Source organism: Orycteropus afer, unplaced genomic scaffold, assembly GCF_000298275.1.
Source record: "Orycteropus afer afer isolate SDZICR_OR568_19922 unplaced genomic scaffold, OryAfe1.0 scaffold00079, whole genome shotgun sequence".
NCBI lineage: Eukaryota > Metazoa > Chordata > Mammalia > Tubulidentata > Orycteropodidae > Orycteropus > Orycteropus afer.
In genome coordinates this window covers 942,031-966,725 of record NW_006921666.1, presented here as the reverse complement: position 1 = coordinate 966,725, position 24,695 = coordinate 942,031, and the positions used below count along the sequence as shown (strand labels likewise).

The 24,695-nt window shown below is 37.4% G+C and overlaps 1 protein-coding gene across 1 annotated transcript in view; it reads left to right on the top strand.

Annotated features, from left to right (window-relative positions):
• The window catches only part of NRXN3 (neurexin 3), a 2,130,901-nt gene that overhangs the window by 1,905,402 nt on the left and 200,804 nt on the right, over positions 1-24,695 (top strand). Inside the window, exons 18-19 of the mRNA XM_042781017.1 lie at positions 7,828-7,917; positions 13,345-13,652. Coding sequence (XP_042636951.1) covers positions 7,828-7,917; positions 13,345-13,652 — 398 coding nt within the window. The remainder of the gene's footprint in view (positions 1-7,827; positions 7,918-13,344; positions 13,653-24,695) is intronic.

Sequence of the window (24,695 nt, the reverse complement as noted above, 5' to 3'; positions counted from 1 at the left end):
GTGTTTACAGAAAGGAACTAGACAAAATGCAGACATCGACATTGACTAGCCTGGCTTTAGTGCATATTTCAGAATTATTATAGAAAGGAAAAATAACATTTGTGGAAGGAAAGTAAAATGTATAGTCGATTTATTTATTTTTTCTTAATTTATAGCATATGTCATTTTTGAAAGTGGCTTTTAAAAAAGAATCAGTGCTAGGTAGCTCTCCACATCTTGAAGAAAGTGCTGTTAAAAAATGCTTTAAAAATTCTCTTCATCTGTAGGAGAAAATGATGACATTGCAGTTACCGGGGTCTTCCTTTGCTTCTCTTCCTGGGATTGAAAGTATCCATATGGATAAGATAGTGAGCAGAAACTCCAGGAGAAATGGGTTTAGGGAGGAGAGTAAAGAAAACCCTCACAACGTAAAGAGAAGATAGGGATTGATAGTATGTGATTTAATTGCTTCATCAGGATTAATGGGTTTTACCATAATAACCACTCAACAGAAATGACATTTTGATTGATTTATGTTTGGGATATTGCTTTAGTTACTTCATGCTGTTCTAACAGAAATGACCACAAATGGGATAGCTTGAACAAACAGGAGTTTATTCTCTTACAGTTTAGGTGGCTAGAAGTCCGAGTTCAAAGTGCCAGTCTCCAAATACTTCATTTATGCCTCTTACTCCTGGCCTACTGGAGCTAGAGGTGTCTCTTCACTTAGGCAGCTGCCAGCTCCTGAGGCTAACAAACCCAAGGTCAACAGTCTTCATATTACCAAACCACATGGCAGGCCATTGATTCAAGTCCAGAAAAAGTCCCAAGATCAGCAGGGCAACATGGCAGGATGCTGAACAATGACTCAGCTAAATGCAGGATTCAAGCATGCCGTAAGCTAGAGAACTTTCTCAAAGCTGCTTCTTATTTACTGGAGGCAGACCACATCCCTAAAGCAGTTACTCAGCTGCTCCAATAGGTTCCTCCATGGAATTAATTGTCAATCTGACCATGGGGAATAACTGTATCCAGCTGCCTAAGCACTCAACCAGGCCTAACCAAGTGAACACAACCTTAACTACCACATATATGACAAAGTTCAATGTTAACATGCATACACACAAACTCATGATAGCCAGGAAGAAAGGTCTTGGAATAGGGGACAGAGGAACTTGGATAGCTAGACACAGATCATCAGGTACTTTGTGCTTCATCTCCATCCTGGCTCCCTACACTCTTTGCCTAACCTATAAGATACTCAGAAATGATGACTGAATGTCATAAGCACACTAATGAGAGAAGATAGGTGGAGACCAGCCCCACCTTCCAGAGCTCAATGGAAATATCAAGACTGGAAGAGGTTCTAGAGGACTCCCTAGGCTGGCCATACTTCTCCCTGCTTCCACTGTTGATGGGGAAAATGATTTTTTGTTTTGGAACCTTAGACATGTTAGAGAAGGATCCTGATAATGACACAAATCACAGACTCTCCTCACCCTCCATTTTCTCCCAACTTCACTCTGAACTAAGTCCTTGTCTGGATTATCACATTAAATTTGTATGAAACCTTGAAACATAGATATGACTATTACTTCTTTTTTTTTTCAACAGATGAAGAAGTTGAGACTCATCCAGATTAAGTAAAATGCTCACATTCATAAAACTGGTAAATGTCTGAGATAGAACTCATGTTTCAGCCTTTTTGATTGAAACAGCTCAAATCCTGTAGCCTGGAGATGGTAGATCAGTACGACGAGTTTGATATAGGAAGGGAATGATAATATATCTGTCCTTGAATATTTTCCATGTCTGAACATATACAGAAGACATGTAGCAGTGAACTTTTTCAGCCAAGTCAAGATATGCCTGAGTGATCCACATTGCTTTCCAGAGGTAAACATTTCATCATTTAGGAAAAGGTGTACTCCCTGGCTCAAGGTACCACTTAAGTGAGTCTGGAAAACCTCACTTACTTAGTAATGCCCTTGTGCTCCCAGTCTATTAATTTACTTCACCCAGCCGATCAGTATTCTGCTTCAAGAGATTAATTTCTTTACCTTGGCATACTAAAAGATCAAGGCTCACAATGTATAAATGGTATTTTTTTTTTTTTTTCTCTCTTCAGCCCCAAAGGTATGTTGTGAGGATTAATGAGATGATTCTGTAATTGTATTTTGAGCTCCTAGGTTGAAAAGTACTTTATAAATACAAGATATTAGTTCTTTGTTAAGGTCCACCCATCACTTATAAATGACCAAACATATTAAGTGCCTTCTGGGTAACACAATGCTTTTGTTTCTGACTCTGAAAGAGGTGGTCCAGCCCAAAGCCGAGAATGTGTCCAGAACAGGGCTCAGAAAGCACCTGCAGTTCCTTTTCTTTAGTGCCATGTATTTGCTTTAAAACTCACAAAGTGTTCTTTGGGGACAGAGACATGGTAAGAACCTGTGAACTACCCTACTACTTGAGCCTACCCACATTGATTTTCTTTTGCCTCTGGCTTTAGTACATAGTATTCATTCTTTGTTCATTAGACCCACAGTCTCATTTTTTAGTGTCAGCAAAACAATAAAGAAAATTTTATTCTTCCTTTATTCTAGGGCTCAAAACAAAGTGCAAAAATACCTCTGGCATTAATTTCACACAGATGAATGTTGTTGCTATATTCCTATTAGCATGTTCATGTGCTTGACAACATTTCAGATGGCATTAATAGTCTACCTGCAAGAAAGCATTTGCTGCCAGCCTGGTGCAAATTTCCAGAACCTTTAAGCTACTCTTCCTCAACTGAGCTGCCATATATCATCATTACCTGTGGCTGGACCAAGAAATAACATTCGTCAATGCCTGAATTGCTCTTTAACTTTCAGTGGTTTCAGAAGCCCACTTTATTTTGAAATGGTATTAGCTAAGTAAATTGTGGATAATACAGAGATAGATGTTTTAAAAAAGCACCAGCTAGGAGATTTAGGGTATATTAAGGGTGTTTCATTGTCAACAGTCAATCTTTACATGATAACCTGTATGAAGCTATGATCATCTTTTGTATGAAAGATGATAAACTTCTAAGACCATGGAATCAATATGCCTCCATTTAATCATTAGGATACAGTTAAACTATATTAATACTAATCATTTAAAAAATTAAATGTGTCTCATATCCCAGATTCTGTATATGCTTTACCTCCTATTATCCTGTATGAAGTCCTATGATGAATTGAGAATGTGGAAACTGAGGCTAAGTAACTCACCCAAAGTCACTCGATCAGTAAATGATGAAGCTAGAATTCAAAACCAGGTTTGTCTCCAAAGCCCATGAGCTATATTGATTATGGTTTTAAGAACATTAGTATAATTTCTAAGGAGCAAAACATATATTTGGACCAACAGAAGGTAAGAAAAAGGGTACAAAAGTTAAATTTTGTACTTGTTGTTGTTGTTATTATGTGCCGTCGAGTCGGACCTGACTCATAGGGGCCCCTCCTTGGGTTTCTGAGGCAGTATCACTACGGAAGTAGATTGGCCCGTCTTCTTTTCAAGGAGTGGCTAGTGGGTTTGAACCACCAGCCTTCTGGTTAGTGGTCAAGTATCTTAGGCACTATGCTACCAGACCTCCTATACTACACAACATTTATCTCTATCTTTCAGTTCTTCACTTTAAAGAATTTTTACTCTTTTGTCAACAAATTTCGAGTCCTTAAAGAAGGACTGATATATTAGATGATTATTCTGGGACCACTTTGCTTTCCTCATCTTACCTTCTTCTGTTCCCTGTTCCTTTTATTTAAATAGATCCATTCACATACGGGTAAGGAGAGGTAGTTCTGAATAAAGGTTGGATCTAGGTCTATGAGCCAGTTGGGCCTTGAGGATTTCACCTCAGAGTATTCTGCTCTGTGCAATATTATAATTCATCAGTGCATGTTGTACATGTCTCCAGGAGTTGAAATACTTGATAGTAGAATCAATAGACTGAACACAAATGACCATAGGAGGATAATTGTACACAGATCTCTATTTCTAATAAAAAATGGATTGGGATACCTGCATATGTGTGTGTGTCCACCTATGCATACATAGACAGCTTTATTTTAAGGAGAAAACATGTGACTAACCTTTTTGTTATTTTCCTAAAATTCAGTCTAATGTATGTGAGGATTAGATCCATATAAGTAATTTGAAAACTGATTATTATTTGAAGATATCTTTGCACAATTTATAGATTTTTTCAGTGTGGTTGGGAACTGTAGTCATTACATTTTTTTGGTCTAATTAGGAATACGTACACTCCTGTTTTTTATGACGTTATTATTCACAAGGCCATTCTTACAGATGGCATCACTTTCTGTTGAAAAATTGATTTCATTCTTTGTTTAAATTTTCATACTGGTTGCTATATGAACAGTAGAACTGAATGTCATCAAGGAGTTAATATGAGTAAATATGGATTTGCTTAAGTTTGTTCAGCTTTCAAAGTAGTCCTTGTCTATGAATTCTTGTACGTAGAGGCTATTTGCTGTTTAATCGTCTAGCAAATGGGGCTCGGGGCAAATGAACTCATTCTCATGCACATGTTTCTAAAACAATTCTTACTAATGTTTGAGATAAATTAAAATAAAAAACAACCAGAACATGAAAAGAGACTAAGAACAATGTTAATGTGGTAATTTAAACCAATTTGGTTTTCCAAATGACCTTCAATTTTTCACAGCATTTAACGGTATGAAAGATCACTATCGTTAGTGCCAGATACTATCAATCTGGCATGGAAAACTTAAAACTTTTTTTCTAAAAGTATTTAAAGCTGAGGTGGAGAAGAATGACTCTCTGACTTTCACAAAGGTCTAAGGTTGATTCGTGGCTGTGCTGTCCTTCCAACGTCTCACTGACCTGGTTATCTAATACAATGAACTCTTTTTCTGGCCTGCATCATGTCCCAAAATGACTTTCTACCATGACTTAAGATATTAAAGAGAGTGAATTGGGGGAGTCCTTGGGGAAGCTGAGAGCTGTATGCATTTGGAGGAAGTAAATCAATGCCGACTCTTGTTAATTTACTTGATGCATACAGAACAACGATAATTTGGAACTTTGGTCACTTCTGATTTTGCCTTGCCTATTACTAAGAATATTCAGCTTTATATTTACTACTGACTTCTCTAATCTATTTTACAGTGAATGGAATGGAGATCAGTACTATATTTAATATTTTAGGCCAAACGATATGGAGAGAAATCTCAAAGTAATAGAATATACTCTCAGGCAATCTGGCACCCCTGATTTGCCATTTCTGCAGTGAGAGAGGGCAGAGATTACAGGGCTGGATGACATCCCTGTGATGTGTCACCTGTAGAGCGACATTAAGGTTGTAGATGGAGGTTATTTTCCAAAAACTGCATGCTCCAATTCTATGAAAACATTTGAGAGTTCACCCAACTTTATTTTGGATTAATACAATCCTATGTACCCAAGAATCATTGTAGTGATCTCTAATTGGTAACTATATTAATGGGTACAACTAACTTTTTTCACCATGGACTTCTTAAAGAATCAAGAAGTTGCCTTTTCTGTTTTCCCTGCCTCCCTGTCCTCTTTTTTCTTTCTGAGAGAAATGTCACTCCGAGAAAAAACTTAAAATAATCCTTTGAAATTTTCAAGTGTTAGTTATTCTTTCCACTCACTGGACTTTACCAAAAGTCTTCCTATGTTATGATTTATGCCAGTCAGATAAGAGTCCCATAATAGAGTCTAGAGTCAGATCCATAGTTACCTCTTCCATGAAGCCTTGTTTTATAATTGTTGGGTAGTATGGATAAGGAGCTGCCTTCTTAGAAGTTATTTAAAAGAGAACTGAATGGGGAAACTTGCAAACTGCCTCAACAGTGTTGGTCCTGCCTGAGCCTCACCCCCAACCCCAACCCCAAGGAATACAGGTATCAGTTTAGTCATATGTGCAATCATCTTACTCAGTAAGAATACCTATTCAGAGGTGGCTCTAAGATTGAATTGCCATCACATTGTTTCCATTCCCTTGGTCTGATGTCACAGTAATCATAACATTTGTTATGGTGTTTGGACTTCTTTGTGAATGTTTCCAGGCCACCCCTTTTCAGATTCTGATTACAATTTTAATTTTGGTAACTTGGAATGGGATTTCCTCTTTCTAATGTAGGGCTATGAGTTGAAAGTAATGGCTTAAAATCTGATCATTCAGTAGTTAAGTATTCAGCTGCTAACCAAAAGGTCAGTAGTGTGAACCTACAAGGCACTCAATGGGAGAAAGATGAGGCAATCTGCTTCTGTAAAGATTTACAGCTTTGGAAACACTATTGGGCAGTTCTACTCTGTCCTGTAGGATCTCTGTGAGTCCCAGTTGACCAGATGAGAGTGGTTTCTAGTTTCTACTTGATCTATGTGACATTAATTGACAGAATAGAACAGCTCCCAAAGCTTGGCTCTATTATTTTGTGATTTGAAGTACATCTATCCCTCACTTATTGCCTGTCTCATTATCTGGCATTTCTTATTTGTGATAGTAAAAATCTACTATTTTGTGCATCAACAATGTTAAGTGACAGTAATGGACACTAAGATGCAAAGCAAGAGTAACACTAGCTATGATGGTTAAGGTTATGTGCCAGCCTGGCTGGATCACAATTCTCAGTGATTTGGCAGTAATGTAATGATGTCCTTTGGCAGTGATGTAATGATGTAATTTGGCAGTTATGTAAAGATGTAATTTGGCAGTTATGTAAAGATGTAATTTGGCAGTTAAGTAATGATGTAGTCATCCTCCATGTTGTGATCTGATGTGGTCATCCTCCATATTTGCATAATGCCAATTTTTACATAATAACCTGGTCTTTGGAACCTAAGAATGCTGATAAGTGAGGAGTGAGTGTATATTCACTGGGGCTGCATTTCCACAACCCCACTCTCAAAGCTTGTTCTAATCAAAGAAACCATCCAGGTGTGGTAACTGTAGACTTAGGAAAGGAGAAAGGGGATACTGTTAAAATCATTATGTTTAAGCCCCAAACCTAATTACATATTTCATACCTGAAAGAAATATCCCTAATAGGCTTTGTGAATGGATGCCTGTTGAGGAAAGACCTCTCACAAGAAGGAAAGAGAGAGAGAGAAGGGGAAGCATATAAAACCAGTGTCTACTGATAGTAATACAATATAGGCATTCAAAAGCCAGGCACACACTCTATCCTTGTATTTGTGACTGCTTTCATTCCCAGATATTTATTTCGGGGTCCTTCCTTTGAAATGTGGAACAAATCTATGGCTAAAGGAATAGATATATAGTCATATGTGGTACCCTAATGTTTAACATAAGTGGTGGGATTCTGGGGCCTCCTGTGTGAAATAAGAAGTCTCCCTTAACCATCAAAGTGTAATTGTCGTCCTTGGCTTCTTTCTGTCCTAAGATAAAGTAGTTTCAAATACTAAAGGGATACAGTAGAATGATATGAAGAGCATAGGATGCCAGGTGAATTACTCATGGGCCAAGGCGATCCTTATGCTAATTGACCCAGTTAGGGTGTGGGTGGGCAGAGATGGAGGAGAGCAAAGGGAAAGCCATTCTTATGAAAGACCAAACCTCTTGCTACTCTCCTAGGATCCATCTCCAAAGCACAATGGAGCACTGCATAGCTAAGACTAACCTGACCTCCAATGTGTCATCCAAGGGCAGAGTGACTTCAACTCCACCTCTACTAAAGATAAATTGATATCTATGCCTAAAAACTTCATAAAACAAACCGAAAACCTAGGATGTTTTTTAATGACTTATTGACTTTTCAGATTGCTCTTTAAGCTGTTTTTTAAACTTTAAAGGCAACACTGATAATGAACGCTTCCAAATGGTAAAACAGAAAATCCCCTTCAAATATAACCGGCCCGTAGAAGAGTGGCTGCAGGAAAAAGGTAACCGTTGTTAAAACTTTCATTTTAAAATCATTTGATTCTAAACCCTCATTTTTAAAGCCTGCAAATAAATGTTTCTTAAATGATAATCGCCTGCTGCATAAATGACTGTTTTAATTTTCATTATAATTTGTGTCAGCTTCCACCTGCCATATGTTGATAAATCATGCTATAATACATTGCCATTAAAGTACAGTTAAAGGGACTAACTTCTAGCTTGCTGTCAGCATGACAACCACAAACAAGGAATTCCAGGAACTTCTTAAAAAAATGTATTATGAAAATCTAACCACTGCATGACAATATTTGCTAATTTGTTTTAAATTACCTCTTATTACCAAAGCTTCCTAAAGAAATTTCAAAAGTACATTTTAAACTTACATCTTGAGGCTATTTTGGCTTTATTCTCTGTAGCATGATTAAAAAAAAAAAGAAAATAGATTGACTTTTCTAACTTAAAACATGTTAAAACAAATGTTATAAAGAGAGCAATTTTTTAAACATTTGTTTTTAAACAAAGAACGTGAAAAATGAATTTGCCTTTAAATACAAAATTACGGAGGCAAAAGTATTTCGTAAAAGGTTAATTACATCCTAGTTGCTGACTGAAACTTAAAAAAAAAAAAGAAGAAGAACTTATTTTACACTTTGGTTGTATGGTATCTTTATGTATTTGACTTTCTTATACAACAAAAGTGTAAGTGGTTCAGACAGAGTTGGAAAGGCTTATGAAAGGCAAAACAGCAATTCCTGATTTGCTGGAGAAACCACCACTCTGTTAATAAAAGAGGGCAGCGGTTATAACTGATGTTAGAATTTTCCGTGTGACTATGTGTTAGGAAGGAAACTATTTTCTTTCAATGAAGAAAGTTCTCTATTTTAAAAAATCTATTTATCCTGTTCTTTCCTGAGCCAATCAATACAAGCTACTCTTGTTGTAAGACGTTTAAGTTCTTAAAATTTTGTACAGATTTGATGGAGTTATATAAAACAAAGGTAATTGGATAAATTACTTAGTATACACTTAAAAACGAAAAAACAAAACTAAAACCTACTACAGTTTAAAAGTTGGGTGAAAACATTTGGACCTTTAAACACTGAAAATCCTCACTGGGTCTTAACTGTTTGCCCTGTTTTTAACGCATGTGGTCCCATTAAAAATAAATTAAGACTAACTCTAAAAAGCAAATAATTTTGTTCAGTAATCAACAGCTCATAAAGTCCCTTTAACATTAAAGACAATGATTGCCTCACTTTTTAAAAAGGAAAAGAAAACTAGATGCATGTCTGAGACTCATGTGCCTGAGAGAACTTTTTTGTTTCTTTCAATTTTATGTTAATAATATTTTATTTTCCTCCATTGCCTTTTGAAGTCTAAGTTTAATAGCATGCCAGGCATTTTTTCATTTGTATAACTCATTATAAAGTTGTTAGTAGACTTTCAATTTTTCTTATGCTAGCATATCATCAGTTGACTTTTATGTAGGCTGTTTTCAAATACGTAAGAAATAGAGGGATTGTGGTAGGGGTAAATGTGGTTGAGACCAGATGAAGGAATTCATTCGAGTTTGTTAATCAAATATGTATATGTTTTTATGTGCATATGATATTGAAAAGGGTTATTTGAAAACTGTGAAGTTCTCTTCTATATTGTTTTCTCTGATACTACTTTTTTATGATTTGGATGAGTAACATATATCCATTGTATGCTTTACCTCTTCCCCTGTCTAGCTAACTTTCCTTTAAAAAAGAATAGAAAATATATACCAAAAAGCCTATACAGAGACAATGAGTACAAAGGCAAATACAGAAGGATCATTAGGCAGACACGTTAGGAAGTACTTGGAATGCCTCTTCGGAGTTACTTCTGTCATTGGGGAAGAGAGTTGGGTCACAGCATTCCTGAGCCTGATTTCTGTCTCAGTCTGCTATTGACTGACTTTCCGACCTTAGACAATCCACTTAACCTCTTTATATCTCAGATTTCCCATCTGAGGAGAGGAGAAATAATACTGCTCATTTCTCAAGGGTGTTCTGAGGTTTAATTAATTAGTCTTTGAGCAACACTGACTGGAGATGTGCAAAGATTTAATTTAAGCAGTATGTGAACTCGATGTCCAAATGAGGTAACAATTAATGACTTCCAAGAAGGTGGGAATACAAAACAAAAATAAGTAAATAAACTGTTATAAATTCTGTACTGGTATTATAACACACAAATTAAGTAACTGTTATAAAAATGAAAGATCTTTTTATTTTAAACTAAATTTTCTATCACTCCTGGTAGTTATATTCCCCACATATCCATACACATATATGTGTGTTTATATACACACACACACACTCACATACACCACACACACACACACACACATTCATATATATATATATATATATGTATATGTATATATATATATAGAGAGAGAGAGAGAGAGAGAGAGAGAGAGAGTCACATTATTAAAAATACAATTGATCATAATGATTGACAATAATGAGATCTAGCATTGATTTTGAGAATTAATTCTTGGTCAAATTATAAGGAAACTTTGACCAGTCAGTCCTTCAAATCTTTCATAGGGTAAGGTCACTAATGGCTATTTCTCACCTATTCTCATAATTCTCTGGAAGAGAGAAATTGATCAGAGGGTGGGATGGTAGGAAAATGAAAATGCCCCCCTTTAGTGACTGCTTTGTCTAACCACTTAACCCAAGGTACAGAGAGTGAGGAGAGGGTCTTGGAGCAGAACAAAACCAAATCTAACTAGAAAAAAACCCGTTAAACACACAAATGAAAGCAAATACTTCCTATAGTTTTTTGGAGAACTGAAACGTAGACACTGTTTCTTGTCTCACCTGCCAGTGCCTTTTTCCCAAGAAGTAATTAATCAGAGCTTCCTGGGAAAGTAGCAGTACCCAGGAGGGCAACAGCAGCTGACTAGTATAGCCCAAGAGACATGTCTTGCTTTTTCTGATGCATGGGGAAGTCTTGAACAAGCACAGACTACCTTAAGGAGTGAACTATGGTATCTGGAATGAAAGAGATTCATCATTCTAGCCAATGCAATTTAATTTTCCATTTCTATTTTCTCTGACCCTCTTTTTATGTTTAAGTATTGGGAGAATAATACCACTAGGAGACATGAAAGCCATCATAGATGTTATCATTGTGAGGTAGTTTCAGGAATATTGGAAATAAAAATCCCTCTAACTATGATCAATAATAACCAATAACTCATTACCAATGCTGGATTATACACAAAGAAAGAGATGGATATGTAAACGGTCAATCAACAGTTGTGTGAATAGAAGGAAAAACTTGGCATTGGGACTTTCTGGTGTAAGATACTGAATGCTTATCCTACAAATACCTTATGAGGCAGCTTCTTATTTATTATGTTAAATTACCCCCAAATGCCTATGCCAGCTCAAGGGAGCATTTATTCTCATCCCTCATCATGCCACCTCTCATACAGTAAGCCTAAAACTCCCCCAAACAAGTTATCATCAAAAATAATTAGTAAAAAGTATGAGTTGCAAGGCTAGTTCTCAGTATTATTGTGCATTGAAGTTTTGGGGGCATCTTATGTTAAGAGGACACATGCCAAAGGACAGGCAGGGAGGCATATGTGTGGGACACTGAAGAAATTGGTGGAGAGAATGGAAATCTATTAGATCTGTTTTTATTGTACCCTTGAGATTCAGGTAATTCTCATATCATTAAGACCAACAGATTCCATTTAAATGCTCCAAAGATGTTTATTAAATGCAGATAATTTTCACCATAACAAAATCCTCAGGCCATATTTCCATACTGCACTGTTGCAGAACTCCAAAGGAATATCATTTATAAATCACTCTTGACTAATAGTCCCTTAAGACTATTAGTTATCCAAATAAGCAAAGTTGACTCCTTGTAGAACGAGTTCCATCTGAGAAGATGCATTTCCCCTTCTCTTCCTCTTCCATTTCTTCTACTCATACATAGAGCTGATGTCCCATATTATATACCAAAAATTTAAAGAGAGGTAAGCATAGCTTTGAAGACCGTGTAATAATGATAGAAGTCAAGAGCCCAAACATCACAATATACCTCTATCTATATTGAATATTATAAAGCAAAAACCTCAGTCTTTGAAAAATATTCCCCTTTTATAAATAAGCAAAAATAACAGAGAATTGTTTCCAGCTATTTGTGGCTAAAATAATTTAGATGATTAGATTTAGAATTAGCGATGAATTGTTGCTCACTGACTAACGTGGAGAAAATTTCAAAAAGGGCATAATTAATTTCTTTAATTTTTTGTTTCCTTTTCTATTTGGTAAAACAGAAGGAAATAATCTTAAGAAATGACAGCATTGAAGGTATTGCCATGTTATATGGCCTGATGTATTACAATGAATTAAAAAAAGGGGTTTAGGTTTTTCTAAGAAACATCTGGCATTTTGGATACTTCTTTATAAGTAGAAGTAGTTAGAAGCAAAATAAGTTGAATTATACTTTTCTAAAATCTATTCTGCCATAATTTTATTTTATTCTGATAATTTTCCTTCTACAGAATCATAAATGTTCCCAAATGGGAAATATTGATATTCTTAAATCCATTAACATATCTCTATCATTTTTTAAAGCTCTGTGTGTTGCTTTTATCATTAATACCACCCTTTTAATAATTCAGTGATTCTGAATAATATATTTTTCCCCAATATCATTATCAATGCCTATTTATTTTCCATTTCTTAGAAAATGATTTAGTTGTGTGATCACAATATCTTAAAAAGTTAATAGAGATAGGAAATGGTCTGCCATGCTGTTCATTGAACAGCAAGTGTAGATAGAATATTATACACTATGAAGGGTACTAAGAAATGAGGAACCTGACAACTAGAATGCTCAATTTTACAAGTATAAAGTGAATCCAAATCTCTTAGCTAGAATTTAATTTCAGTTAATTTGATTTAACTAACAGAACTACTTTTTAATTCGGTGTTCTGAATAACTTCACTGAGTTTTTGTTTTCCATCTATAGATCCTCTGTCTTATGTGTCATTGCAGATTTAAAAAAAATCTGTACAATAGGCCTCTATGACTTAATTCTTGTCATATGATTTGGAAATTTCTCTCCATCATCCACAAATACATGCTCCAGAAAACTCTAATATTGCTTGTCATTGACTTAAGGTTTCTCCTTCTTTAGAGTAAATGGATAGAGACTTTATGATTCAGATTACTTAGGATTTTCAGGTAGACAGTGGAAGAGATAACCATAGTGAAATGTTACTTGCTAGTGTCTACTGATTTTTGTGATCAATTTTCTCCTCTTCAGTTGCTCAAGGAAGCCTATTATGATACCTCGTCCATTCTGACCAGTTAAGGCAAAGAGGGAAAATGTATGGGAATAATGTTGTTTCCTCCACCCAACCCACTAGGCCGGCAGTTAACCATCTTCAACACTCAGGCGCAAATAGCCATCGGTGGAAAGGACAAAGGGCGTCTCTTCCAAGGCCAGCTTTCTGGGCTCTATTATGATGGTTTGAAAGTACTGAACATGGCGGCTGAGAACAACCCCAATATTAAAATCAATGGAAGTGTCCGGCTGGTGGGAGAAGTCCCATCTATCTTGGGAACAACACAGACAACCTCCATGCCACCAGAAATGTCTACCACTGTCATGGAAACTACCACTACAATGGCTACCACTACAACCCGCAAGAATCGCTCCACAGCCAGCATTCAGGTAAGCTTTTCTCCAAGTAGTAATTGTTCCTATTTTCTTATCTCTGAATCATTGCTATCACTATCAGTGTTACTATGTAAATGAAAAGTCTGAATTACTATGTTTGTAGGTAGGATTCCTACAGATATGCATTGTACTAAGAACCAATTGTAGAGAAAGACAAAGTCACTGCTAAAGAACTTAGAAAAAAGTCTTGTGGGACTCATGGGTTATTATTCCTATCATATTTATCACTGAAATTGTAAAGCTGTTATTCAAAATGAACAAGGGGCAGTGCTTTCAGTATAAACTACTCCCTTGTCTTAGTTTATTACCTTTTCTTTTCAAAGAGCAGAAAGAGAAAATGGGGAAAGAAAAATCTGTTATCATATGAAAGATTATATCCCTGTTTAATTCTATTCATCTTCTCCAGATGGCTTTGCTGGAATATGAATTGTTCATTATTGAGGCCAATGGCACCATTAAATCAAGGACAATTGAAACTAGAGGTGCAACTAATCCTTGTAAATGCTCTTCATATTTGATATTGGGTCTTGATTAATCACTTGTCATTTTTTTTTGTCCATTGTGCTTCCTTTTTATTTGACCAACATCTTAATTACATTAGAACATTTAAAGATTTGAGTTTAGCTCTGCATGAAGTCCTTAGTTTTGTGGTAAGGTTTTTGTTTCTTCACTTGAGAGTAATTATACCCAAGCTAAAGCTTAATACTTTGTAGACTCCCTTGGCATTTCATAAATCTAGGTAGTTGGGGGTAGGATGTTAATCGAGTTATTAGCTTTAAATGCTCTGGCATAAAATAAAACATCCCAATTGCTTGTGGGGAAAATTGTCCCGAGTTTAGTTAATGTTTGTAGAAAATTCAGTAGATCAGTGCTTGTCCCTTCTGCTTCTTATTTTAAAGCGTTATCTAGGGACTTGAGTTTTGCCTTCACCTTTCTATTGACTTCATTAGACCCTGTAAACTTAAAGTCAGTAATCAATTAAATCTCCTATGTGCTTAAATTCTTCTGAATTTACTTTATAGTGGAGGGAGAGATACAGGTGCTGTCTTCCTTTTCTCTTTTCTTTGAGCAGAAATATTCAAACAGCTCTTTGACTCCACAAGCACAATTTCCAGCTGTATATACTGAAGATGTTTCAAGACAATTTCATATGCTTTAGAAAGGCTACTAAGAGCCTGATTAGCATAGTGATCTTATAGTTGCATGTGCTATAACATGCGTACCTACACACACGCTCAAAAAGAAAAAGCTCCTTCTCGACTGATATTAAAGCAATAACTCCTGACACTTCACTCTACTCACAGAAATGAAGATAAAAGCCAATGTATATTTCTATTATGGCTCTCTGTAGCTCAAGAGCCAATGTGTTTATTGTTGGTGAAAGGATAGTTCTGTTTGCACAGGTCTTGGCAGAGTTGTTTTGTTTCTGTCAGAATACATTGAGCTAACTCTGTAGGAAGCACAGGAGCAAAGGACTTTTTCTTTGCAGCAATGGCTGGTCCCCTAGTCCTTTCCAAGGCCAAATTCTCACTGACCTCAGGAGGATTTATTGTTACACAGGGATTCAGGGACCAAGCTATGACAATGATCCATTTTTGGCTTTCCCTTCTCCAGAAATTACACAAATGGGAGCATATTGCCTGACCTTCTACATCATTTCCAGAGCTACTGGAGAAGACTAGGTTACAAGGTGGAAAAGTTTTGCCAGCGATTATGACTCTGAACATCATATAACCTGTTGCCAGTTTAGGGGAGATAGACAGCTGAAGGATGCCCTCTCCAAAGGCCTTCCTTTGAGTGTGTATTTCTTCTCCTTTGAGTCCAATAATAATTTGGTTACATGTACATAGTGATCCTTTTACTTTTACCAAGGCTATAAAAATGATTTTAAAATCTGTCAACACTCTTTGTTTTTAAGAGTGTGTAAATACACATTCTTGGAGGAATGCCAACAACTTTGCAGACTTGATTACACTGGGATGAGGGATAAAAAAGCCCTCTGTTCTTTGTAAAGACTAGCCAGAGGGAATGGCTTTGTGTCAAGGGTTTTGTTTTTTGTAGCCATAAGAACTCTGCCCGGGGCTCCATGAAAATGCAATAGCTTTCCCTGTCTCCAAGACTATCTTGTTTCAAGCACGGTACATTCTGTAGAGCACATCAGGTCTGTGTTAGGACTGGGGAACCTAACAGCCCTTACATTCTTCGCAAGGTTTAAGACAAGTCTAGACTCTGGGGACATAAAGTGAAAATGTCTGTCCCAGAAGCTTAGTGGTGCTGGGTGATGCAGATAAATTTTTTGGATAAAATGGGTAGTGAGTTCATAGGGCTTAGATCTTTGGGAAATACTTCAGAAGGGGGGTTGGAGATGAGGAAGCCTAGATTTCATCTGATGCATCATTCACCGCTTTATCTATGTGTACAATCTTAACAACATTTTTTCAGTGCACTGTGTTCTATCCTCCTTTGCTCCTATAGCATTGTCAAAGCAAGGTTGTCCTAAGATAAAACTCATTCTGGAGAAACAAAATAAGCATGTGAATTCACAAATATAAAAACCTGGCTATTTAAAAATCCACTACTTCTTTCTTAAAGCATAAACTAAGAAAGCATCATTTGAACAGTTCATTTCCAGTGGGGCTTGATCGGTGTTGATTTCAAACCAAAGAAAAACAACCAAGTGCTTTCAGTGTTGCTCTTTACTGTGTGTGAATGTGAACAAATAGTTCTTGACTTGATTTGACCCTCCAATGCTTGAGTCTCCTGGAAGTAATTGGTTGATCTTTCTGATACTCCAGTTTGTTACAGATAAGACTGTGGGACTAATTGTGGTGACAGGGACTATGTTAAATTACAACCAGGTGCTCAAGCATCAGATCTTCACCCTCTATTAAGAAGGGTGTCTCTAAGAGCCCCCTTGAATAAAAAAAGTAAAGTCAATTATTGAGAAATGACAGGTTGGATGATAATTCTCAACTAAAGGTCTAATACTTAGTATCCCCTCGGTAAATATTAACTGATGAAAGAAAAAACAATACAAGCTTCATTATGTTATCTTATAGTCATTTACCAACTGGAAATAGCATTGCTTGTATAGTTTCTCCTTCACCAAAATGGTAAGGGTGCTTTTGAAAATTCATTTTCTTTTAGAAGTAGTAAGGCTATAACTTAGTGATTGAATGCCTACACTTGGAGTCTGCTTGCCTGGGTTTAAAACCCAGTTCTTCCTTGTACTAGCTATGTGGCTATGAACAAGTCATATGTCACAGTTAACTATCACTGTAAAAAGAACTATTGCATAAGTTAGTGGCTTTTAAATAGCAGTCATGTTTTTAGATCTTATGATTTTGTGGGTCAGAAATCTGGCCAGGGCCTGGCTAGGCAATTCTGATTTTCAAGGAGATGGCTCAGGTCACTAAGATGTACTCAGCTGAGGGTTGCTCTGCTCCAGAGTAGACCTTGTACTTTGATGGGTTAACTGGAAAGAGTGCGTTTAGTTGGAGTCTTTTCCTTTTCCCTGTAATCTCAGAACCTCTCCATGTGGTCTCTTTCACAGAGTAACTAGACTTCTTTCATGGAGATTTGAATCTCACAGAGAGAGTGTTACAAGAGATAGGAAGTAGAGCCTGCCAATTTCTGTTGGTAAAAGTGGTCACAGAGCTTTCTCACTGTTGGGGAATAAGAGACATAAACCTCACTTCTCAATGGAAGGAGAAGCAGGAATTTATAGCCAAACTGAGTCTACTACATTGCAGAAAAGGGAGAGAGGAATATTAATAATACCTATATTATATACTGATTGTGAGGATAACTGATTTAATATAGTAAAATACTTAACACAAGAATATCATGCACAGTAAGTTTATATATGTTTTAACCATTATTTTTATTATAGTCCATCTCCAACACTTGTTATGTAAATCAAAACCTGCTTAAGCAAGGATCTATCTCTGCAAATGGAGCTGCTTCTATTGGCAAAAGTATCTGTAGTTCAGAGCATGAATAGGAGGTTTTGGGGTCTAGGAGGATCAGGCTCGAATTTGGAGACTGTTAGTTTATTTGGAGAATATTTATTTGTCAGAATTAGTTCTGGCAAATCAAGTCTTTAAGATCTCAGGAATTGACTTATGTGACAACTCATCACCCATCTTTAATTCTCTCTTCAGTTTTTAAACCAACTTGGAGTTCTTACAGTTTTAGAGAATGTGTCCTGTTATGAAATCAGTCTACGTATACATATTTAGAGGTGACAACAAAAAAGAATCCAGGGACCCTTCCCTCATGGAGCTTATAAACTAAAAAAGACAAAAGGGCTTGACAAGAGCTATCAATAGGAGGCAGTACCTTGTGAATCTTTGTGTGTGCTATGTGGAGAGGGTGATACTTGGGATAGCCAAGCTGGATCCCAAGGATACAAGGATTTGGAATTAGGATGTATGAGGGGGTTGGAACTGGGCTTTGTAGAAGGAATACAATTGAGTAGGTGGTGAGAGAAACAAGTTCTAGTTTGCATCTCAGAAGTTAAACTGTGGAAGGTAGAGGTGATTAATTCTTGGGGCAATTGACAGTCAAGTCCAGCTAGAATAGAGTGGATAGAAGGGGTTTGTGAGAGGTAGGGGCTATGGCTACTGAGAACCTTGGCCTGAAACCCCCTAAATGGCAGAAGGATGAGAAGAGAGAATGGAATTGGTTCCCAATAAATCTTCTCCTCAGGGATGTCCCAGCTATCTCTCACATACATCCACTACAGCTGACCCCAATGTGGTAGGTCAGCTTCTAAAATGGAGATTATCAACTCAGTCAACTCTAAAATATCTTGGCTCTCAGTTCAGTTTAGAAGAAGGAAAATGTGAGAAACAAAAATCTTTTAGCATTAACTTTTGGCCACCATGAGCAAAATTCACCAAAGGAAGAGGAAAGGACCAAGAAAAAAAATAGTTTCAAGAATTACATGTGTTCTCTTACCTTAGGCCTCTGCCCAAGTTTTTATCAGCAAGAAAGAGCTCAGTGTGTTCTGTACAAATCATTATTTGAAATAGTTTATCAGCTATTAGTGGGGTTGATCATGACCCACTTTTCTTGTGCTGGACAATGGTTAAGTCACCTTGACATTGGCCAGTGCTGCCTAGCACCAGAAAATTACCAGAAAATCACAATGCTCAGCCTAGATTGTAACCATCATAATAAACAGTAGAAATGAAAGACTTGAGAGCTCTGTGAGATTTTGTTTTCATCTCAAGCTTCACAAAGTTGGCAGCAGAATGTTTGCATGGGATCCACTTTCAAAAATTCCAAAAGGAAGCAACAATCTTCAAGGCTTAGTAAGAGTACCTATATAGAAAATCTTCCTTCTGTTCTGCCTTTAGTTTTAGGCTGGGGAAGATAACCACAATTTAGCCTTGATACTACTTATTGCAAAACAAAGCAAACACTTGAAAATCAATCCTGCACATTAAATTATAGTTTTAGAGAATATGTCCTATTATGAAACCCATCTATGTATACATATTTAGAGGTTACAACAAAAAGAATCCAAGGACCCTTCCCTCATGGGGCTTATAAACTAAAAAGGACAAAAGGGCTTGACAGGAGCTATCAATATGAGGCAGTACCTTATGAATGTTTGTGGAACAATATGTGGAAGGGAAGAGCACAGACTCAACCCAGAATCCCTGGGTTGGACTCCAGGAATTTTTGGTTACTGATCTGTGCACTACCTCTGAGTGTGTTGGTTAGCCTCTTTATGCATCACTTGTTATCAGTAAAATGAGTATAGCATTATCTTCTCTATAGGCTTATTGTGAGGAGCAAATATGATTATGTGTGGAGAGCACTAGGTCAGGGTCTACTCCATACTAAGTTTTCAATAAATCTTAGATATTAGGCAACAATTTCAACCCAAGAGACTCTCCCAGGACTCACAGATCCTCATATAATTTAGATTTCCTCTACAAGGGGTTTGAAAAGCTCAAGAGTACTTTTGTCTCTACCCACATAAACCCACAATGGCTCAGGATCTCCTACAAGGATCCTAGTTTGAACCAGAACCTTCACCAATAAATTAGAAGAGATTTTCATGGGAGATTCCCACCTTTTCTGCAGTGGGAATTGGCTTTCCTAAATGATGATTATTATATACAGACTATTCTCAGACTATTCTATTAGGTTGAAACATTGCCATTTTTGTATGTCAAAAATTGTCCAAGAACAAACAAAACCAGTTGTAGAGTCACTTCTAATTCATGGCAACCCCAAGTTTATCAGAGTAGAACTATGCTCTACAGGGTTTTCACCAGGGCTTTCCTCTGAGGCACCTCTGGGTGGACTTGACTTGCCAACCTTTCAGTTAACTGCCGAGTACTTAACACATTGCACCACCCAAGGATGTCTGAAAATGGTCAGATTCAGCAACTTAATATGGTGGAGCTAAATGTACAGTAGACACATTCACAGCATGTTGTTCTCAATGACTTATTCAAGGCTGGACTACAACACCAAATTTTATAAAGGGCCTTTTTAGTAATCAAACTATCTTGGATTGGGTTACAAGACCCACCTACCTTATACCTTATACCAAATGCCATGCTATAACATGTTGTATCAAGTGCAGCCATGTTTCTGAAAGATTATTCACCCTGGGCCCCTCCACCTTTTCTGTGCTGTCACTTGCTTGATAGAAGGAGACAAGGAGTCCATACAGTTTCCATTCCTGCTTTTACCACTAGACAACAGAGCACTTGGGGAAGTTTATTTTTAGGATCAGGGCTCAACTAATATTGATTAACAGCCTTACATAATGTGCGGCTCCAGGGCTCGTTCCTTTCCTGCCAAGCCTCATAACTGGGGAAGGCACTGAAGATTTGTCAGTCTAATTGGACTTTAGCTGCCAGCCAAGAAATATTTTCTGTCTCCTCCTTACCCTCATGCAGGTAGTTTCTTTTCCCCTCTCAGATATAATTTTGGAGGAAGGAAATTGGTTTCTAATTTACTCATTGCCTGCAAAGACTGTCCAGTGACATTTTTGCTCTGGGATTGTGGAAGGAAGGTTGGGCAATCTACTTCCATAGTGATATTACCTCGGAATCCCAAGGAGGGGTTGTTATGAGTCAGGTCTGACTCTGAGGCACATAACAACAACAACAATGAAAAAAAAAAAGAAAAGAGTGTGATGGGTTTTTTCTGTTGTTGTTGTTATATGCTGTGGAATTAGCCCCGACTCATAACAACCCCTCCTTGGGTTTCCGAGGTGGTATCACTACGGAATTAGATTGCCCAACTTTCCTTCCGAGGAGTGGTTGGTGGGTTTGAATCGCCAACCTTCTTAAATGTTGACAATATAAATAGGCCAGTGAAGAGAATACAGCATAGCTTTTTTTTTTTTTTTTTTTTAATTCTCCTTTTTGTATATGTTAATTTTAGTGATTCAGCCCAGCACTTCTAAAGCTGTGCCTAGTCCCTTAAAGGGTCCTCTGAGAAGGTCCTCATTGCAGAGAGCTCCCAGGATAAGGTATCATAGAGATACCTTTCTAATTAGTTTGCTATATTTATAGGATGGAATTTCCATCAGAACTGCTAATAAAGTACTAGATCCTATTTTGAAACATCTAAACAACTTGTAGGTAAAGAGGATCCACTCTCTGCTACCCACATGTGTTGGCCTTCAAGCCTTTTTGAAGCTCAGCATGGTTTTCCTAATTACCTAACACACTATTTGGCCTACCTCAAAGCCAGAATCCTGACCTTGTGGCTTATGGCTCTCTCTCTGACCTTATTTTCTACCATGCTGCTCCAGCCACACAAGTCTTCTTGCTGTTACTTAAACATGTTGTGTTGTTGGATGACAAGGAGATGATTTTGACTCAGAGACCCCATGTGATGGAGTAGACTGCCACACAGGGTTTTCTTGGCTATCATCCTTACAGAAGCAGGTCATCAGGTCTTCGTCCCATGGAGTGGCTGGGTTCATACTGCCAAGTTTTTGGTTTATAACTGAATGCTTAACTGATACACCACCAAGGCTTGTTTTACTTAAACATAGGAGCAGGATAAGGGTGAGATGAGTGAAGCAGGGCTATGCAAGTACAAAATATTGTCTTTATTTAAATTGTAAATGTTTTGTTCATCATAGAATTTTTTGCATTAATGTTGATTTTAAAATACTGTAATAAGTTTTTTGGGTCCTCTTTAAATTTTACACCTTAGATGAATGCCTCATTCCCCTCACCCTATCTGGGCCCTGCTTGAAAATTCCAGAAGTGTCTGTGCCTTTTCACTTGCCATGTCCTCTGCCTGAAACAGATCATCTCAGCTTTTCACATGAATCACTCTTTTATTTCACCCAGGTTTCTGTTCATATGGTACCTTCTAGAGGTGGTCCCCTAGACCATCCTCTACAAAAATAGCACTCTCTATCATCTTGCCTTGTTTTGTTGTCTCTCACAGCAATAATCACTACCTGACATTACATTGCATGTTTGTCATTTGTCTCTATTTCATGGAATGTGAGTTCTAAGAGGATGAGGTGTTTTTTCCAGGCACTATTTTAACCCAGTGTCTAGAAGAGTGTTTAGCACAGAGTGAACACTCAGTCAGTGTTGGATGAAAAGTACAAATGGGCAACAATCCACAGGCTCCTTCTCAGGAGTGCACATGCCTCTCCGTGTTTACAGGCTGAATCTCATTTCCAAGGGCCCTCCTCCCGAAGACCCACTTCCCAGTGAGGTCCACCTGTGGGAAAGGCAATCATTGATCTTGCTTCTATGGAATCTTGGCCTTGTGAATAAGAACTCACAGAAATGTCTCCTTGTGTCTGGGAGAACAGGATTGTTCTTCTGGTCAAGAATTCTTTCCTTAAAACTTATTTGTCATAACATCAAGGGCTAGTTCTAGCATTTTTTGTTTCTAAAACAATTTTGGAAATGCAGTCTCATCCATGCTCCCACTCCAGTTTCTTCTCTCTTTCCTAGTTTACTTCCTCCCTCATTCTCCTAAACCCTACTTTCATCTGTAGGCAAGCAAAAATGATTTTTAATGGCTCACTCTTTCTTTCCATTGACATGGATAGAAATTAACTTGAGGCTCACTTCTCTGCTTGTGTGCCTTTTTTGAGGGGTGCTTTCTACCTGCTTTCAGTTACCTATTCTATCTTTTCCTAATGACTGAGTTTGGTATATGAAGACTGGTTTTCACTGATCATGATCTTATAATTCAGCTAGCTCCATAACTATATATATATACTATATATATACAGTTATAGTTATATATATAACTATATATATATTCCATGACATCTTGAAAGAACATACGTGGAACATATTACAGGAAACCAACAGATTGAGAGCAGGAACAATATCTAGGTATTCCATCACTTTACACTCAGGGCCTGGCATGGTGCCTGCCGCAAAGTATGGCTAAATAAATGGTTTTCAGTAAAAGAAAAAAAAAATTCAATGAATGACATTAATGTATGCAAATACTTAGCTGCAGAGGGAAGAGGCAGAGGAGGGGAACAGTATTTTTCATATTTAAGGGAGACAAAGACAGCCATGAGAAAGCAGTCTGGCATGAAGGAAACACTGCACTGAAGAAGAAATTGGGGAATTTAGCTCAAGAAGAGAGGAGTGGTTAAAATCATGACTCCAGACAGGCCTTCATTTAGGATACCACTTCCCAGCTGTGGGATTTTGGCAGAGTTACTCTTAGGAACTTAGTTTCACTGCCTGACGTAAAGGAATTATAACATCAACTTCAAGGACAGGTTAAGTTAACATAAGTCAGGGGCTTACCTTGGAATCCCCCCCAAAAAGCTATTATTATTAATTATTATTATTTTGAATGAGATTAGAATCCAGGTCTTATTTAGTAAACCAGTTTAGCAACTGAATTTAACTGTTTGATTTTTTTCACTAATTAGCTGTGTGGTGTCTGGCAGAGTAATTGACATAGTAATTAGGTTCCTTGAGCCTCAGCTATGTCCTCATCTGAAAATATAAGAGGAGATCCAAGTTCTCTCCAGTGGTTACATTCTTTCCTTAAAAGCCACTCCCATGTTGTCTTTGCCTATACTATAACTTTTGAAGGAGCTCTGGTAGCATAGTGCCTAAGGCACTTGACTGCTAACCAGAAGGCTGGCGGTTCAAAGAGACCAGCCACTCCTCAGAAGGAAGGTTGGGCAATCTACTTCCGTAGTGATACTGCCTCAGAAACCCAAGGAGGGGTCTCTATGAGTTGGGTCCGACTCGACGGCACATAACAACAACAACATAACATTTGAATGGTTGGATTAATAAATGGGAGGAAGGAAAAGGAGGAAGGGACAGGAGAGGAGAGAAGAGGACAGACAAGGAGAGATGAGGAGAGATTAGGAGATACATTGTAATTATATTGCTATAAGTGCTATCTATTCATTTCATGCATTGGACAGCTAAGGTTGAGCTAGATGAAGAAAGTGCCTTTGGTCCCATCTTTGCTGAAATATCTCAGAAGGACCTCTACAATGACCACCTCTATGTAAAAGATAAACTACTTAATTAACGTCTCTTGAATCATCAAAAAGAATCAGTGATTCTAGTTTAAAGTGAGGTCCAAGAATTGGTTCTTTATTATTATTATTATTTTTTTTTTTTTCTGCAGATACATCCCTTCACTTTCTATTTATGTATGACAGGGAAATGACTTCAAGCAGCAATCATTGCTAGCCAGCCTTCAAGGCAGATATTTTCATTCTGTCTTTGACAAGGCAGTAGGAGGGGTGGGATGTGCTTTCTTACCTTTCTGGTGCATGTTTGAGTGATTGTAAAAATTAGAAACACATTGAGGCTGTTATGACAGCCCTGCCTTTTGAAACCTTCTAATTAATGCCTTGGGTTGTCTAGAGCGCTATCTCTGTTAGCTAAATGGAGGCTGGAAGGTTCCTGTGGGTTCTCTCAGCATCTAGGGAGGAGATGGCTGGGGATATAAATACACACCCTGTCTGTAGTGGCTAGCAGTCACTGAGAGAATTACTTGAAGAAATTTGATTGACTTATGTACATCATGCAT